The following is a 17,316-nucleotide window of genomic DNA, read 5'->3' as shown; positions in this document are numbered from 1 at the left end:
CCTGCGCCGTCACTTCCGCCCGGGGCGTGGCCGCGACGCGCATGCGCGTTGGCGCGCGCCGGCCGGGAGTGAGTTCGACGCGGGCGAGCTGGGAGAGCCGGTGGCCGCGCTGCGCTGGGCTGCGGCGGCTCCACGTGCTCCCGGCAGCCGGTTGAGACCGTTGGCGGAGTCTGCTGAGAGGTAAGGGCGGCGGCTTGGAGCCCGGGGCCTGGAAGGAGGGCGATGGCGGCGTGGCCGCCTTCCTTGCGGACCCGCTCGCGGGCAAAGGCTGGAGTCCTGAGCTCCGAGAGAAATTGCGTCCCGGTTTTTAGTCCCAGAGGCTGTCGGGGCCGGCCAGATGGCATGGTTGGTCCCCACAGCACAGGGCTGCAGATCTGCTGCCTGATGGGGAGAAGGTTCTTCTTCCTGAGGAGGGCCCTGAGGGCTCCTATAGCACAGAGGACCAAAGACCGAAGAAGGGCGCGCGAATCCCCAAATCTCCAACTAGCTACAAGCTACTTAACTCTGTTGTGCTTGGCTCCACGTCTGTCCAGAAGGCATGCTAGAGAACCTGACTTGGGGTGTGTGTGTGACGATTACAGAGGTAGAGAGCTTGACATATAGTAGTTGCTCAGAAAATGTCAGGATTTTCCTGCAGCAACTAACGCCTAGGAGAGAGAGGTGAGAGGGGTGTGTGTTGCCTGCAAGCCTAACTTCTAGCCATTGAGGGCCTAGGACACGGGTTTGCTCAAATTGTGCCAGACTCCTGGTGTCTACCACAGTACCTAACACATGTAGTTATTTAGGTGAGGCTGTAGTGGGGAGGCTCGAACTGCAGGGCAGAAGCATAGCTTGGATTCTTTGAGCTTCGATGGAAACAGGTGCCTGACTCATGGTCTTCCCCCAGGTCCCAGGAAGGTAGAGAGATGTATGTTTGTCTTTTTTGGTCTTGCACTGCACTTGTGATTTCTGGGAGTTATCCTGGAAGGGGCTTATGTCTAGTATAGTGTGTTGAGTTCCTATTCTTTTTGTTTGTTTGTTTTTTGAGACAGGGTTTCTTTCTCTGTGTAACAGCCCTGGATGTCTTGGAACTCTCTTTGTAGCCCAGGCTGGTCTTGAACTCACAGAGATCCTCCTGCCTCTGCCTCCCAAGTGCTGGGATTAAAGACGTGCACCACCACCGCCCGGCTGAGTCCCTGTTTCATAGATAGGGAGAATTTGAAGTTTAAAGGGAGCAGTGTCTTGCTCACTGGATCTTGTGCTAGACGGATTTGCCAGCCTGGCCTTTAAGATGTGCTGTTTTTAGGGCAAATCTAGTCAGTGTGTGGGCATAAGTTTAAAAGTATGCTAAGAATGGGGAGGTAATCCGGTCTGTAAAATGCTTGCCACGCAAGCATGAGGAACTGAATCCTCTTGCCCAGAACCCAGGTTAAAAAGCAAGGCATGGGGGCTGGAGAGATGGCTCAGAGGTTAAGAGCACTGCTTGCTCTTCCAAAGGTCCTGAGTTCAATTCCCAGCAGCCACATGGTGGCTCACAACCATCTGTAATGAGATCTGGTGCCTTCTTCTGGCCTGTGGGGATATGTATAGACAGAACAATGTATACATAATAAATAAATAAATCTTTAAAAAAAAAAAAAGCAAGGCATGGGCCGGGCTGTGGTGGCGCACGCCTTTAATCCCAGCACTCAGGAGGCAGAGGCAGGGAGATCTCTCTGAGTTCAAGGCCAGCCTGGTCTACAGAGCAAGTTCCAGGACAGGCTCCAAAGCTACACAGAGAAACCCTGTCTCAAAAAAAAAAGAGGGGTGGGGGAGGTGGGCAACTCCTGAAGTTGACCTCTGGCTTTGCCAGGTACCTCTTGGTCACAGCATTTATTTATCACAGCAGTGGAAACCTCACAGGACATTGCTGGCTTCACTTACCCAGGGTTCCGTTCGTAGTTTGTAGCCTTCACACTTGTGGTGCTGGTAGGCCTGGACTAAGACTAATATCCTGCTGGACGGTCAGTTGAGCTGGCTTTTGTGAGGTGAGCCTTAGCATTCCTAATGTGTCTAGTGCTGCATGCTCCTCATAAATGGAAGATATTTTCCCCAGATTGGATGTGCTGCACAGCCAAGGTGACCCCTGGGGCTGGGTTGTCCTCCCTGGATCATGAATAAGCTCCTTACAGATCTTATCTCATTAGCCTAGCAGGTGGACACACTGTTTCCCCTTTCATATCAGGTGGATAGAAAAGCAGTTGAGTGTGGCTCCAGACTGATGTTTCAGTTGGACATATGACCTGATTCCAGCTTTCCCCAGAGTTGGTGTTCACGCTGTGCCCTGACCGTAGGGACCTGTTCTGTATAGGTGCTGTAAGCATACTTTTTGGCACACCACTTTTGTCACTTCCTCTATCTTGTTTCCAGTGCCCTTTGGGGCCTTTCATTCTGGTCTTTCCCAACCAACAGACCCATGGCTCTCAGGGTTTGCTGCTCGATCCTCCCTTGGCCAGAAACAGCAGTCCTCGGTGGTGGAGGTTGGAGGGGTGTTTTCTTCGTCAGCCTCATTGTGGAAGTGCTTTCTGATTTGTGTGTGTGTGTGTGTGTGTCCCCTTTAGCTAATTGCAGCAGCTGCTCCCTGTGCTGTGGTGGCAATCCATCTCTTAGTATCTAATCAGCGACTTTTGTCATGTTCTTACATAAATGTGTAAGAGTGTCCATTCTAGGTGACACCTGATGTCGGCTCTTGTTCCCGAGTTTTCTCACCTGTGCAGCAGAACTGCTGCCTTTGCTGTCTGGCAAACAAACAAACAACAACAAAAAAAAACCCTCCATCTATCTGCCTTGTGCACAGTGATGGTAAGCATCTCAGAAGCCAGGCTATGGGAAACATTAAACATGGTCCCAGCTCTCTGAGCTGTGACTGTCACATGTCTTTACAAAAAACCAGACCAGACAACATTACTTGCGTGGCCTAGAGTGGTCCTGTCTGGTTCATTTGACCGTTGGTGCCAGGCTGTAGCTGTCCACATGCCTTCTCTTGCTGATCAGCTCTGTTGGAAAGCCAAGGAGGGAGGCACATTGGTGTCCAGGACCTGCAGTTTGTGTCTAGTGAATAAGATGCACCAGTGTCTCAACAGTGCCCCACAAGGCAGGGGGACTTTGTTCACCTGGGTGTACATTTCCATTCAGGGCTCAATGGAAGAAAACAGTCCTTCCTGTTTTTGCTTTGGCATGACCTCACTAGCACTGGTGTGGGTGGGGGTTGGAATGGTGGTACATGCTTGAGAATTCACTGTAAACCAAGTGCAGCTTGTTGGTGCTGAGGAGTTCTTACAAGAAACTGAGAAGCAAGTCCTGTGTGTTCACTTGCTCCTCAGCTTCATTTTACACTGAGGGAGGAGGGTTCTGGGTTCAGCAGCTCTCAGTATTTGGACTGAACAAAGCCCATTTTAGTAAGAACAGCACTGTTCTCTTAGAGTCCAGTGATTAAAAGGCTATGTAAGCATGGAAAGTTACCGTGGCATTTGTAGCACTTTAAAAGCCTGTTTGTGCAGAGTACAGTAGCATGCATGCAGCATGAACTGACTGTGTGTGTGTGTGTGTGTGTGTGTGTGTGTGTGTGTGTGTGTGTGTGTGTGCAGATGCCCTCTGTGCTGGGTGCACTTAGGGAGGCTGGCACACCTGGATTTGGGAGGACTTTTCTTCCTGCCTGATGCGCATAAGCCCTAATGGAAAGTGTTCATTTGTCCCTGTCCACTGAGGCCAAGAGGATGTCTTCAGTTTATTTGTGACTCCATCACCGTGCATGTGGGAATTGTTCTTTAGCTTCTCTGCCTGCTGAGCTCCACTGCTTACTGCCTTGCTTTGTTGCTGCTGCAGTCGCAGTAACAATCTGCACTGCACACCTGCACTGTGGCGCTCATCACCTCTTTGATTTTGTACATTTTATGTAGGGGGAGGGGTGCTTAAGATCTTTAGTGAAAGCTTTATCTGTGCTGCCAATGCCAATCTGTCAGGTTTAAATCCTTTGACGGTGTCCTGGGCAAGTTCCTTACTCCCTGTGTCTCTGAGTAAGCTTGTTGCGAAGGCTCAGTACATTAGCTCCTGAGCATAGTTCCTGGCCTGTGCTGAGCACTGAGGGTTTTTCTGACACTGGTAATGGGGTACTTCTCCAGGATTATGGGTAAGCTTTGAGCCTGCTCTTTTTACTGTGGAATTCATGTATTGGGAGGAGTTTCAGCTTATTATAATTGCCTTTATCTTGTTTTGGTTTTTAGGGCAAGAGTTCAAACCTGTCTCAGAATATTTAACCATTTAACCAAAAATGGTATTTTTTACATGCAATGCATGCGGTGAATCAGTGAAGAAAGTACAGGTGGAAAAGCACGTATCTGTCTGCAGAAACTGTGAATGTCTTTCCTGCATCGACTGTGGGAAAGATTTCTGGTAAGTTCTGATCATTCCTGAAGATCCGAGGATAGAAGTCCAGACCCCACCAGGCTTGGGAAAATAGAGGGGTGAAATGAGGACAGAGACCAAGAAAGAGGCCTATGGTCTGCTGACTAAACTTGGTGTGACTCTTCGGGGAGCGCCATTTCATTTTCAGGACTTGTTAAAGTGAAGACCAAAGGGCTTCTTGGGTCCTCTTGGTTAGAGAATTTGGGGCTAGCAAGGTGGCTCAGTGGGTTTTAATGTGCCCGCCCTACAAGCTTGACCACCTGAGTTCCATTCTCAGGACCCAAGGTGGAAGAGATAAATGACTCCCCCAAATTGTCCTCTGGGTACTCTGTGTCACTTAGTATGCATACAGTTTTGGGAGCATATAGTTTATAGCTCAATGGCAGATATCTTGTCTGGTATGTATGAGGCCCTAGATTCAGTTCCCAGCACCATCAAGTTTTAAAAAAAAGTTTTTAGAGAAAATGTGATCATTCAGCTTCCTGGCTGGCATTTTGCTTCCACTATCCAATGCAAGGAAGTGAGCACTCAGAATAAGGGACTTAGTGGGCGTGTACGGGGGAGGGGTGGTACTTTGTTATGGTTCTGTCAGCTCCCATTGCTTTGAAGAAGGCATCAAATAAGCAGAATAATGAGGGTAAGAATTAGGCTGTGTGCGCAGATGGCCGGGTGTGGAAAGTCACAAACGATAAGCAGTGTGCTGTCTTTGGGTGCCACTTGCACATTGTCAGCCTAGTGATGAGACTTGGGTCTCTCTGCAGGGGCGATGACTACAAAAGCCACGTGAAGTGCATCAGTGAAGGTCAGAAGTATGGAGGCAAAGACTACGAAGCCAAGACACACAAAGGTGACGCAAAGCAGCAGGCGTGGATTCAGGTAAGGGTCTCTCTCCAGCCTGTCACTTCCCACACCTGCTTCCTTCTGGGAGTTCGGTGAGAGGTGTCACTTGTGCAGACAAGCCCCAGTGACAGCATGCCTTCGGGTGGAGCAGAAGTGTCAGAACACTTGAGAAAGATAAAACTGTGCTCTGTTGATCTTTGGCTGATGTGTGTACAGATGGCGCTCACAGTATCTGAGGGTTCCTGCTAACTTTCTTTTGGCTGTAAACTGAGACTGAAGCGTGTACAGGTGCCCTCCCTGTGGTAGAGACCTTACAGTTTAAGCTTTGTCAGCCTGTCACTTCTGAACAAAGTAAACGATTTAACAAGTGTAAGGAATTTTCTAGTTAAATAAAGTGAAAATATGTACCCAAGTGCTGAGCTCCAACTTGAAAGAAGGCGAGATCGCTGGACAGATGTCACCTTTGTGGAGACTGCATTTTCTTGAAAATCAAATTACTAGTTCCCCTATTGAATGGCAGAGTGTGAGTGTGAACTTGGGGTGTTGGCTTCTCTGAAGGTGCGTCTCCTGACATGACCTCATGAAGGGCTTAGAGCAGCTGCAGAAACCTTTAAGATGTGTATAGTGCCGTCAGGATGGCTCAGCCAGGATACAGGTGCTGGCCACCAAGTCCGCTAGCCTGAGTTTAATCCTCAGGACTCACATAGTAGGAGAGAAGTGATGGATACAAATTGTCCTCTGACCTCCACACAGCCACTTTCCCCATTGAGCCATCCTGCTGGCCCTTAATGCTGTCTATCTGGTGTCGTGTGTAAGAAATCATTACCAGATTAGTTATCTAGAAAGTTTTTTTCCTAAGATTTTATAAGTTTAGATCTTTGATCCATTTGGGGTTATGTTTATGTAACATAGGTAAGAGTCCAATTTCCGTGTGAGGATCCACTATTTCTAGAAGGGGGTCCATTCTTCCATGGACTGGTCTTGACATCCTTGTCAAAAACCCTTTGACTATATCCTCGGGGGCTTATTCCTGCTTTTTCCAGTGGTCTTTGTGACAGTACCACACTCTTTGGATCATTGTGTTTTTGTAGTGAGTTTTGAATTTAAAAAAAAAAAAAAAAAACAACCTTTTATTTTTTCAAGATTATTTTTGTCCTTTGGAGTCCCTCGGGGTTCCATGTGAATTAGAGCACACATACAGCTGGACTTTGCCAGGACTTTCAGGTTGGCATCTTAATGTGGTCTCAGTCCATGAGATTAATGCCCTCTTTGGTTCTTGTAACAGTGTGTTTAGTTCATAATTCTCTTTGGTTGTAGCTTTTCTAATTAGTCTGTTCCTTATGTTATATTGGAAATGGAATCTCCTACTGTTCACAGTTGAGTTGTTTTTGTTGGTATATAAAAATGCAGCTTGCCTTTTAAGAACTGATTGTGTATTCTGCAGCTCTGCTGAACGAGGTGTTAGTTCTGACTGGTTGCCTCCTTCAAATACTGCCTGTGGATATTTGACCTGATTTTGTCCCTTCTGTTAAGAAGGCTTCTTTTTCTTGCCCAATAACATTGGCCAGGACTTCAGTGCTGTGTGGGACCGGGGAATTTTTGTCATTACACATAGATGTAAATACAGAATCTTGGTTTCGAAGGTAAGAGCCCCTTGACCATGCCAATATGTCAGTTGTTTATTTTCTTCTTTTTTTAATAGAAAATTAATGAATTAATAAAGAAACCCAATGTCAGCCCTAAGGTTCGAGAACTTTTGCAGCAAATCAGTGCTTTTGACAATGTTCCCAGAAAAAAGGCAAAGTTTCAGGTATGGATTTAAACGATGTTCCCAAACCGGGGTGCGGCCCATCAGTGAGTGACCTGTCAGAGGGGACAGTGGCTTTCTCTTTATGTCTGCAGAACTGGATGAGGAACAGCCTGAAAGTGCACAGCGACTCTGTTCTGGAGCAGGTGTGGAACATCTTCTCCGAAGCGTCCAGCAGTGTGAGTCCACTCCACTTTGCAGTTGCGGTATGACAGACAGCTGGGAATAACAGAATGGTGTGCTGTGTTGGAGGTTGAGAGGGCATTTCCACAGAGCCTCTGCTCTCTCCTTGATGGGCATCACTGAGCTGGGAGCACCCGGTGTGCAGAGGCAGCCATTCGGCCTGCATGTGAGGCAGTGGACCAATCTTTGGAATGATTGGCACAGCCCTGGGCTGGGTGAATGGGAATGGTCCAGGATTTGATGTCTGGCTGATCTGATTCTGGACTCAGCTGTGCTCTGTGTGTTTGATCATGTCACATTATTTAGCCTCAGATCCTCAGTTTCCTAATCTAAAACATCCGTGCTGTTATACACTTTTTATTTATTCCTTACTTATTGCAGACCTCAAATGTCTAGGAGTGACTTGGTACTGTGAAAGAAATTTATAAACAGGCTGAGGGCATCCCATCTTGCAGCCAGAGTGTGGGGCCCCAGACTCTGCATGTTATAGTGTTCCTGTGGGTATTTAGTGGATGGTCAGTCAGCCTGAGCTTGCTTCTGCTACAGGGAGAGCATTTGCACCATTAACCACCTATTGGTGAAAGTGATTGGGCAGAGAGCCCCCAGGTGTAGACCATGGGAATGGGACTTGGCTTGCTATTCTTCACTGAAGTTGTTGGTTCCATTGTCCATTTCCATCTACCCACGTACATCCTGTTTGGGCACTTTGGTGGTGTGAAAACAGGAGGATGCTCTGACTAGTCTAGTGCTTGCTGCACAGGCATGACGACCTGACTTTGGGTCCCTGGTGTTCACATACAAGCTTGGCATGGCGGTACTTGTCTGTAATCCTGGCGGTGAGGAGGCAGAGAGAGGTGGAACCCAAGGACTTGTTAGCCAATCTGTCTAGCCTAAATAAACAGCTTCAGGCTCTGTGAGAGACCCTGACTCAAAACATAGGGTGGAAAGTGGCTTTAAAAGGTACCTGATGTTGACCTCTGGCTTCCACACATACACACACAAGCCAGTGTTCCTGTATCTGTGCACACACAGAAAGGGAAAGTTAGTTTGAGCAGCAAAGTGAGATCAAAAGGAAACTCACCTTTATGGTATATCTTGCACTTGTCTCCACAGCACACAGAATGGACCATTGAAATCTTAAAACCGCTTATCATTTAATGGACATGAATGTGACATATAATTTTAAAAGGTTGTTTGTTATTTTCACAAAAAAATTCAAAGATTTGAAATTGCTTAGTTCAGATGTGGGATTTTGACTTCTTTCTAGTTCTTTGGAATTCATGAACTTTTGAAAAATTGAAGAAAATGAGCAGTCAACTCCTGCTGTGTCCCGACAGCTAAGCAGTGGCTGGTTCCAGCAGCCCCCCCCCCACCTCTGCCCAGTGACTGTCTACAGAACAAAGGGCCTCTGGCTTGCTGTAGCCTTGGCTTAGGCATACCCTCTCACTGCAGGTGTAGCGGGAGTGGGGGTTTCTATTTCTGATGTACAGCTTCTCCCGTGGGTTAGCAGCGGTGCCGTGGCTACAGCCATCATCAGGTGATGCCCTGCCTCAGTGGAGCTAGTGTGGTGGAAACAGCAGTGGATGAGGGGTTACATAGAAGCCCAGTCTTAGCGCTATGAAGGGCAAAAAGCATGGGCAGAGAGGAAAGGGGGTGTTCTGCTGCGGAAGAGTTGGGCAAGGCATCGCTCGGGAGCAAGAACTTCTGTGTGTCTTCCATTCTGCGGCCGTGCGCTGGTTTGACCCCAGCTGGAGACTGGGGCTAAGCTCAGTGGAAGGGGAGTGGAAGGCGCTGGCACTCTGGTCACGTGTTCCAGTTTGAGTATTGAATGTCCCCAAAGGCCCACGTGTTAAAGGCTCATCCTCAGCTTCTGGCAGTATTGGGAGGTGTGGAGCTTTTAGCAAGGACCCAAGTGGGTCCTGGTCAGAGGAAGTTAGGACATTGAGGACATGCCTTTGAGGGGGTGTTGAGATCTCAGCCTCTTCCTTGTTCTCTTTGCTTTCTGATTCATGACATGAATGGTTTACACTGCCGTGCCCTTGCCTGAGACCCAAAGCTTTTCGGTCTTGGATAGGAACCTTCAGAATCATCAGCTGAGATAAATGTTTTCTAAGCTAGTCACCTCAGATGTTCATTATCACAGTGGGAAGCTGGCTAATACATTTTAATAACTTAGCAGAAGAAGACAGTCATAGGAAAAGGGTGAAGGATGTCTCCCATTCCTCCTCCTGGGTCTCTTTCTGTATTCTCGTTAAGTCTCTTTTCCCCGGGAGCCTTGTCAGCCTCTGAGAAATCCTCAGCAGTTAGTTGGTCTGCTTCCCGGTGCAGTCCTCCCAGGCACTGAGTTAGTGCAGCAAGTGAAGGCCAGTTTGCCTTCATTTTGGCATTGCAGAGAGGACTGACTGGGTAACTTGTCCCATGTCATTTGAAAGTGGCTGAGGAGTGAAACTTGCTGTCATGCTTGTGGGTGCCTCAGCCCAGGCGTCAGCACCTGAGGCAGCCACATCCCTCCCTCTGCAGAGGCCCACAGCTCACAACAGTTCAGTGCCTGTCCTCATACGTCTTAAGAGATCAAGGTAGGAATGTAGCAGAAAGGGGACCTGTTCGCATGGGCCCTGCTGCCCATTCTTACTGAGTACAGAATGAGGCAGGAAGTCTGTTTCAGCACAGTGCATGCAATGCCTTGGATTTCTGGGCTACAGTGACTCAGGCTGGGCTCTTTGTGAAGGAAAGAGGCTTGGTTGGCTCACACTTTTGGAGGTTGGAAGTCTAAAATTAGGTGGTTCCATCTGTTCAGCTTCTGGCAGACAAGGTAGTGTGTGATGGGAGCATTTTGGGAAGTGGTGACATGGTTGGCAGGAAGCTAACAAGGTTCAGGGTAGGTTTGGTCTTGACTCACTGAGGGCAGCATCCCTGATAACCCAGCCTCCCTAGGCCCCTCATCTTCAGGTTCTGCCACTTCTGGTTCCATCACGTCTGAAACCAACCTTCAGTGCCTGCCCCATGAGAGGCACTCAGACCCTAGCAGATTTTACTGCCTATTCTTCCCGCTGGCAGCTGTCCATGTCCATGCTGAGGGTGGCCATCTCATCTGGAGAAGGGTGATGTGCAGTGCCTTTGTCTGTACCCATTCACAGAACACTTACCTGCATTGTGTCTGCTGCACTACACACAGGGCATACCTTTCTTGTGTTAGCCATACTCTTACAGGTGACTCAGCCACAATTGGCAGTTACACGTGCTTTGTCCTAGAGATGAAGCAGTAGCTCCTGGGTACCTGCTACCTACAGCTCCCTGACACTCTAGTTGGCTTTTTGGTGTTTGGGTTTTTTGTTGTTGTTGTTTTTTCCACTCTTTTACCCTTTGTTCTTTGGGGGCCTGCCACCCAGCTCCCAAATAAACACATGGGCATTTATTATTACTTATAAATGCCTGGCCTTAGCTTGGCTTGTTTCTAGTGAGCTTTTCTTAACTTAAATTATCCCATCTACCTTTTGCCTCTGGGCTTTTACCTTTTCTATTTCTGTATATCTCTTCTTTCTTATTCTGTGGCGGACTGTGTGGCTGGCCCCTTATCCTTCCTCCTTTTCTTGCTCCTCTCTTCTCTCTTTCTCCTATTTATTCTCTCTGCCTGTCTTCCCTGCCTATCCTTTCTCCTGCCTGGCTATTGGCCATTCAGCTCTTTATTAGACCATCAGGTGTTTTAGACAGACAAAGTAACACAGCTTTACAGAGTTAAACAAATGCAACATGAAAGAATGCAACACATCTTTGCATCATTAAACAAATATTCCACAGCATAAGCAAATGTAACACATCTTCAGCTAATATTCCACAACCTGACACCCCACACCTGGCTGTTGTGTCCTCATCTAGATGAAGGGCGACAGTGAGCCAGAATCACAGTCTGGCTTCCTTTCACCCTTTAATATCATGAGAACAGGTTCCAGAGTGGCTGGGAGCTGGGGGTGTTGGCCGCTGTTGTCCTTTTGTACTTGCATTGCTAAATCTTAGCTGTTGGTGTCCCAGTCATAAGCAGTATAGTATGGGCAGTAGGCGAGGCCAGACCACATCCTTAGATAATTCTTGTTTTTGCTTCATCAGGAGCAAGATCAGCAGCCACCCAGCCACGTGGCCAAGCCACCTGCAGAGATCCCCACGAAGATTCCGTCTGTGAAAACAAATGGCACCACGGAAGAACAAGGAGAGGCAAAGAAGAATAAAAGAGAAAGGAAGGAGGAGCGGCAGAAGAACAGGAAGAAAGAGAAGAAGGAGCTGAAGTCAGAAAACCACCAGGAAAACCTCAAGGGCCAGAAGACGAAGAAGCGCAAGAAGGGCCAGGAGGCTGGACATGAGGCTGGTGGGGAGGAGACCACTGAGGCCAACGGCCCACCAGAAAAGAAGAGGGCCCGGGGTGGGCAGGCCTCAGAAGAGGATGCAGATGGAAACGGGGGCCCTGGGGAAGATGCTGATGAGGGGCAGACCAAGACGGGGGCAGGAAAACAGAAGCGGCGAAAACACTCAGAAGGTGTGTGCTCAGCCTGTACACTTGAGTTCTCGGTGGGGCTGTGAGTTGGGGTACAGGGGAATGTATTAGGCCTCACATTCTAGACCAGGTAGGGAGAAGGGCAGAAGCTGTAGGGGTCCAGCTGACCTCACCTGTCAGCCTTCTCTTGCTCATCTTCAGCAAGCATATAACAGAACCTGCAGACTGAGGTCCGGGGAGGGAATTGGCATGCTGATGCTGAGCTGGGCTTTTATGACCGGAAGCAGCTGAACCTTTTTGCTTCACTCACAGTTGAGTCCAATTACAAGAAGAAAAAGATGAAGTCTCCAGGACGGCCTGAGGAGGGAGAGGCCGAGGACCATGAGGTTCCAGCGAAAGGTACCACTGCCTGTGTTTATCCTGTGTGGGTAGGGAAAAGATACTCCTGCCAGAGGCAGGCAAGCACTTCCCTGCAGGGTCATGCCCGTCAGAAGCACAGCTAAAAATTTTAAAGTGAACCCAGAGCTCCAGGCCTACGGGTTGGTACCACGGTGCCTCTGTCCTCTCTTAAGGAAAAAGGAGAGTCTGGGTTGAAAACAGAAATGCGGGCCAGTGTTTCGTTACTGTAACAAATATCTGAGATGACCAAACTATAAAATCAGTAATTTTGAATCATGGTCACTAGTCCTATGATTTAGGGTCTGTGGTAGGGCCTTGCTGCTCAAAAGGCCGAAAAGGGAAAAAAAAGAGACTCAGATCCCACAGCCTCTTGAAGGTCAGTTCTGCAATGACCCAAAGACTCACTAGGGTCCCACATAGTCAGGGTTCCAAGCTGGGCTCCAGTCTTTAGGGGGCACTCCGGATCCAAACCACAGCGATATATTGTCTTTAGTTGGCAGGGAGCCCAGTGTGGGTTTCCCAGGCTTGTTCCCTTCCCGCCTTCCCCGTCTGCCCCGTCTGCCTTGTCTAGCTTCTCCTGTAGAGATGTCTTGAGGTCCAGGCAGTTGTTAGCTGTCCCCTCTCTGCCTCTGGGTCTGTTCCTAGTATCTCCTTACATGAAGCTCCATGGCCACCTCCCAACCCCATTAAGCTCTCCATATATGTACTGTCAGAATCCAAGACCACGGGGCTCCTCTTAAAAGTTCTGTGAAGTGGCAAATCCGTACCCTCTGTGTAGACTCCCACCCTCTCCTCTTGCCAGCAGAAATGAGCCAGATGGGAGATGGAGCCATAGGGGGAGCTTAATCAGATCTCTCGAAGCCTTTCTCTGACTGTAGACTGAAGGCTTTTAAGGATTAAGTTGTTTCCTTTCTTACTGGCCTTTTGTCCCTTTTCTGGTTGGATTTGGGGTTTTTGTTCTCTCACTATTATAATTTTGAGACTTCTTTATATATCGTATATGTATGTATTGTATCTATATATTTGTTTTGTTTTATTTTTGAGACAGTTTCTCTGTGTAGCCCTGGCTGTCCTGGAACTCATTCTGTAGACCAGGCTGGCCTTGAAGTCACAGGGATCTGCCTGCCTCTGCCTCTTAAAGGCGTGTGCCACCATACCCAGCTCCCCCTGCCCTGCCCCCACCTCCAAGTAAGGCTTGAAAGGAATGGGGCCTTGTCTGTGCTAAGCAAACAGTCCATCACTGAGCTTCATCCATGACCTCTCCTATTATTTTGGGACAAAAGTATCACCAAAGTTGTCCAGGCAGGCCTTGACCTTGCTCTGTACCCCAGGCTAGCCGGCCTTGAATTTGTGATCCTTCTGCCTAGCCCCCCTAGTTGGAATTACAGGCCTGTGTCCACAGCCTACCTCCTGCTTACCTGGCTTTCTCTCCAGACCTTAAGGTGGTGGGTATTCCTGCTGCCAGGTAGAGCAAGGAAGTCAAAGTCCCCTCCTTCTTTTCACTGCCAAAGCGGACCCTGAGACAATGCCAGTCTCTGTCTCACCACCTTTCCATGTTGTCTTAGGTTTGCTGAGTCTGGCATTCAGCTATGGGCCTAGCAGGAAAAGCAAGAGCAGGCTTGGGTGCTCAGCTGTATCTAATGCACCCCACTGTCAATGTTGCTGTTGATCCTTTCTCCCAGGAGGCTGTCCCTACCATGATGCTTGAGGGGACCATCTCTCCACACTGAGTACATAGTTGGTCCCTAGAGGTCCCCATTACTGGTAAAGAGTTTGGGTGTCTTGTTCATTGGAGAGTCATGTTATTTCCCAGGAAGCACACAACTGTGAAAACATATTTTTCTTTGCCCTTTGGGTGACAAGACAAAAAAGGCCTTATGCATCATTCTTTGCATTGCAGGTAAATTCAACTGGAAGGGGACCATTAAAGCCGTGCTGAAGCAGGCTCCAGACAATGAGATCTCAGTCAAAAAGTTAAAGAAAAAGGTACATCCTGAAACAAAAATAAGGCATGGAACAGCTGGGGAGGGGTTATTTCTAAAAGTGTATGTGTGTTGTTTAACCTGAAACACTGAGACAGACAGACAGACATTCAGAGCTGCTCACGTGTGCAACTAGAACAAGCCCATCCATCCTGCAGCCACGCCATGGTGGCTCTCTGACTGTCTAAAGACTGCATGCAGTGGCCTACAGTTGACTGTACTGGAAATGACCAGAAGTGATTTTTCCAGGCACTTTGCTCTCTCTGATGCAAATGATTGCTGGTGCTTTTTCCAAAAAAAGTTTTATTGTGTTATTTACTTGTGTGTGTGTGTGTGTGTGTGTGTGTGTGTGTGTGTGTGTGTGTGTGTGTTATTTGTGTGTGTGCACGCATAAATGTGGAGGTCAGAGTACAGCTTGTAGGAATATGTTTTCTCCTTTCACCATTTTGGGCCCTGGGCATTGAACTAAGTCATCAGGCTTGCAAGGCAAGTCCCTTCCATTGTGCCATCTTGCCAGCCCCTCCTTCTTGATTCTGTAGTGCTGTGTGACATGGAGTTGTGTACACACCTGGGCAGCTGCTGGGTCTCCACAAGCGGAGCAGGCTTGTGTGACCAGCTTCTGGGTTTCTTTTATCTTGTAATGTTGACCTACATCTGGACCTTTTTCCATATACTTCATGCCCAAAGAAGCCTTGGTAGGTAGATTTGCCAAGCACATCTACGACATGGCCTCCCCACCTGACATCTGTTTCTTTTTGTAAAGGTTATAGCTCAGTACCATGCAGTGACGAGCGACCATCACATGTCAGAGGAAGAGCTTCTGGCCATCTTCAACAAGAAAATTAGCAAGAACCCCACTTTTAAGGTGCTGAAGGACAGAGTCAAGCTTCTGAAGTGAGCGCTCCATTGCTTCACACACTTCTACTGACTGCTTCCCTCTACTGTTTGTAAAATGTGTAATGAACTGTAACAGCCTGAATTTTGCTTTCTGAAACTGTATTTTTAAGTTAAGGAAAAAATATATTTTTGTTAAAACTTTTATGAAAAATAAAATATATTCTTCTCGAATTCTATATCAATAGTAAAAAATTCATGTACTTGAAGAAAATTGCCAGAGTCCAGCTCCGGATGAGGGCAGGGTCTGAAGATGGGTGGATGCAAGAGCCTCGACAGGAGGAATCAGACACAGGACATTTCTTAGTTTCGTTTTAGGAGAGATGGTCAGAGGAAGCACATCTCAGTGTGGCTTGTCCTATTCTGTCAACCTGTATCTCTCACAGGCTTTATTTATGCAGAATTATTGAGCAGGGATACATGATGATGTTTCAAAACAGATCTTAACATTTTTGGTTTTGGACATGTATTTCACTTCCTTTTGCTCATCTTTTTGTCATCATTAATAAACTATGACAGAACAGAGTTATCATTTCCAATCATTTTCCCCTCAAGTTTTGACATCATTAATAAACAGTTATCATTCTTATTCATTAACTTCATAACCCAATTTTAAGAATCTAGAAGCATATGACAGCTGGTTCTTTGGCTGGTAGCTTTGGTTGCTTCAAGGATACTAGACCAAAACAAAATCTTCAAGTCACCCTGGGCATATTGCCATGTCCCAATTAGTGTATTATTAACTCTTAGTGATCAGAGTGCCCAGGAAAAGTCCTCAGGCCAAAGCTGCTGCAGTTATTATTCAAATTCTGGCACAATATAATGTTCACATATCTTTATAGAATTTGCCTATATGTCTAATCCTGCTATTCTGTTGTTCTTTGGTCATATAACATTACCATGACTCTGTATATACTAACTTTTCTAAGAAAGGGAGGTCTTGACATCTCATTCTTTTTATCATCTTTCCACTCCATACTTTGCTCATCATTATGTCTCTGTGTAGGGCAGAGGTATATGCCATGTAATTGAGTATACAGTGGGAAGAGGCTTGTAATCTGAACTGTGGCCAACTCCTCTAGCCCACCAAATCTTTTTTTAAGTTTACTTTGTTTTGAATATCTTGTTTGGATATCTCCCTAAAAGAACGGGGAATAGGATGTTCAGGACTGTCTTGGGAAAGCTTAGAAGTAGCATTCCTGGGAGAAGGCATAAATGATTCATAAGGAATTTTCCATCATCCAGTATCCCCAAATTGTACAAATATTAAAAGTCAAGTATGCAACAGGTGGAGATGAAAACCAAAGGTGGCATGGCAGCCATCATGCAGCTCAGCTCTGCTGGATCTTTGTTGTTCCTTTTTTTTTTTTTTTTTTTTTTTTTTTTTTGGTTTTTTTCGAGACAGGGTTTTTCTGTGAAGCTTTGCACCTTTCCTGGAACTCACTTTGAAGACCAGACTGGCCTCGAACTCAGAGATCTGCCTGGCTCTGCCTCCCGAGTGGTGGGAGTGCTGGGATTAAAGGTGTGCACCACAACCACCCGGCAACAAAGAATTGCTCTGGTTTTTTTTTTTTTTTTTTTGGAGCTGAGGACCAAACCCAGGGCCTTGTGCTTGGTAAGCGAGCGTTCTACCACTGAGCTAAATCTTCAACCCTGGATCTTTGTCAAGCATCTGTGTTGGCTTTATGACTTCTGCCATTCCATTTAGATATGGCTGTGCCAGAAAGGACTTCTGCCATTCCATTTAGATATGGCTGTGCCAGAAAATACTGCAGGAAACTTTAGAACAAAATGTGATGACAAGTAAAGATGGATTTCTCCATTTGATGAGGTGGGGAGATGTTGGTTGGGCATGTCCATCTGTTTGCCTCCAGCCAGAAACACTGCCTGATGGAGCTGCGTTGTGGATCCCTAAATGGTGGTGATGAGCCTTGCTTAGCCAGGGATGACAATCTGTAGAGGAGGCATCTTTGTGACAGGCTAGCCCAGGCAGCCCCCTTGTCAGGAAGGCATTGAGAAGTGTGGCCTGTAAACACAAGAACGCCTGTCTACATCTCATGCTCTTCGGCAGTGCCTGTTCCAGTCCTGGCACTGTGTCCTGGTGACTGTGCTGGTGGAGCCATGTGCCACCTCCTACTGAGAGCTGGCGCTTTGCCCACCAATCCCCTAAGCCTTCAGCGAGAATTACCCCTTTGGCCAGTGTCATTATTCACTCATCCTTGGGGTGAACGCAAGATGGAGACAGACAAGGGCTGTCAGGATCGGGTGTGTGTCCAAAGGAGATGGTAAAGCAGAGGGATGAC

The 17,316-nt window shown here is 47.4% G+C and overlaps 1 protein-coding gene across 2 annotated transcripts; it reads left to right on the top strand.

Annotated features, from left to right (window-relative positions):
- The first annotated feature begins 37 nt into the window (after positions 1-37).
- Lyar (Ly1 antibody reactive) lies at positions 38-15,192 on the top strand. 2 transcript variants are annotated; one of them, XM_006985619.4, is made up of 9 exons: positions 38-180; positions 4,242-4,410; positions 5,184-5,298; positions 6,965-7,072; positions 7,165-7,248; positions 11,357-11,780; positions 12,051-12,137; positions 14,038-14,123; positions 14,883-15,192. In XM_006985619.4, exons 2-9 carry the CDS (start codon positions 4,289-4,291, stop codon positions 15,015-15,017), a joined length of 1,161 nt encoding a protein of 386 aa, XP_006985681.1. In that variant the 5' UTR covers positions 38-180; positions 4,242-4,288; the 3' UTR covers positions 15,018-15,192. The 2 variants fall into 2 exon arrangements, with proteins under 2 accessions (XP_006985681.1, XP_076401794.1); XM_076545679.1 differs by having other exon boundaries at positions 44-180; positions 7,165-7,275.
- Positions 15,193-17,316: the final 2,124 nt, after the last annotated feature.

This window comes from Peromyscus maniculatus, chromosome 10, assembly GCF_049852395.1.
Source record: "Peromyscus maniculatus bairdii isolate BWxNUB_F1_BW_parent chromosome 10, HU_Pman_BW_mat_3.1, whole genome shotgun sequence".
In the NCBI taxonomy this organism is placed as follows: domain Eukaryota; kingdom Metazoa; phylum Chordata; class Mammalia; order Rodentia; family Cricetidae; genus Peromyscus; species Peromyscus maniculatus.
This window is presented reverse-complemented; position numbering and strand designations above follow the sequence as displayed.

Excerpts from the sequence above, each read along its gene's own strand:
- Lyar (XM_076545679.1), top strand. The coding sequence starts at position 4,289 with ATGGTATTTTTTACATGCAATGCATGCGGTGAATCAGTGAAGAAAGTA. Across the intron at positions 5,299-6,964 it reads AGCAGCAGGCGTGGATTCAG|AAAATTAATGAATTAATAAA; the intron begins GTAAGGGTCTCT and ends TTTTTTTAATAG. Across the intron at positions 7,276-11,356 it reads CACTCCACTTTGCAGTTGCG|GAGCAAGATCAGCAGCCACC; the intron begins GTATGACAGACA and ends TTGCTTCATCAG.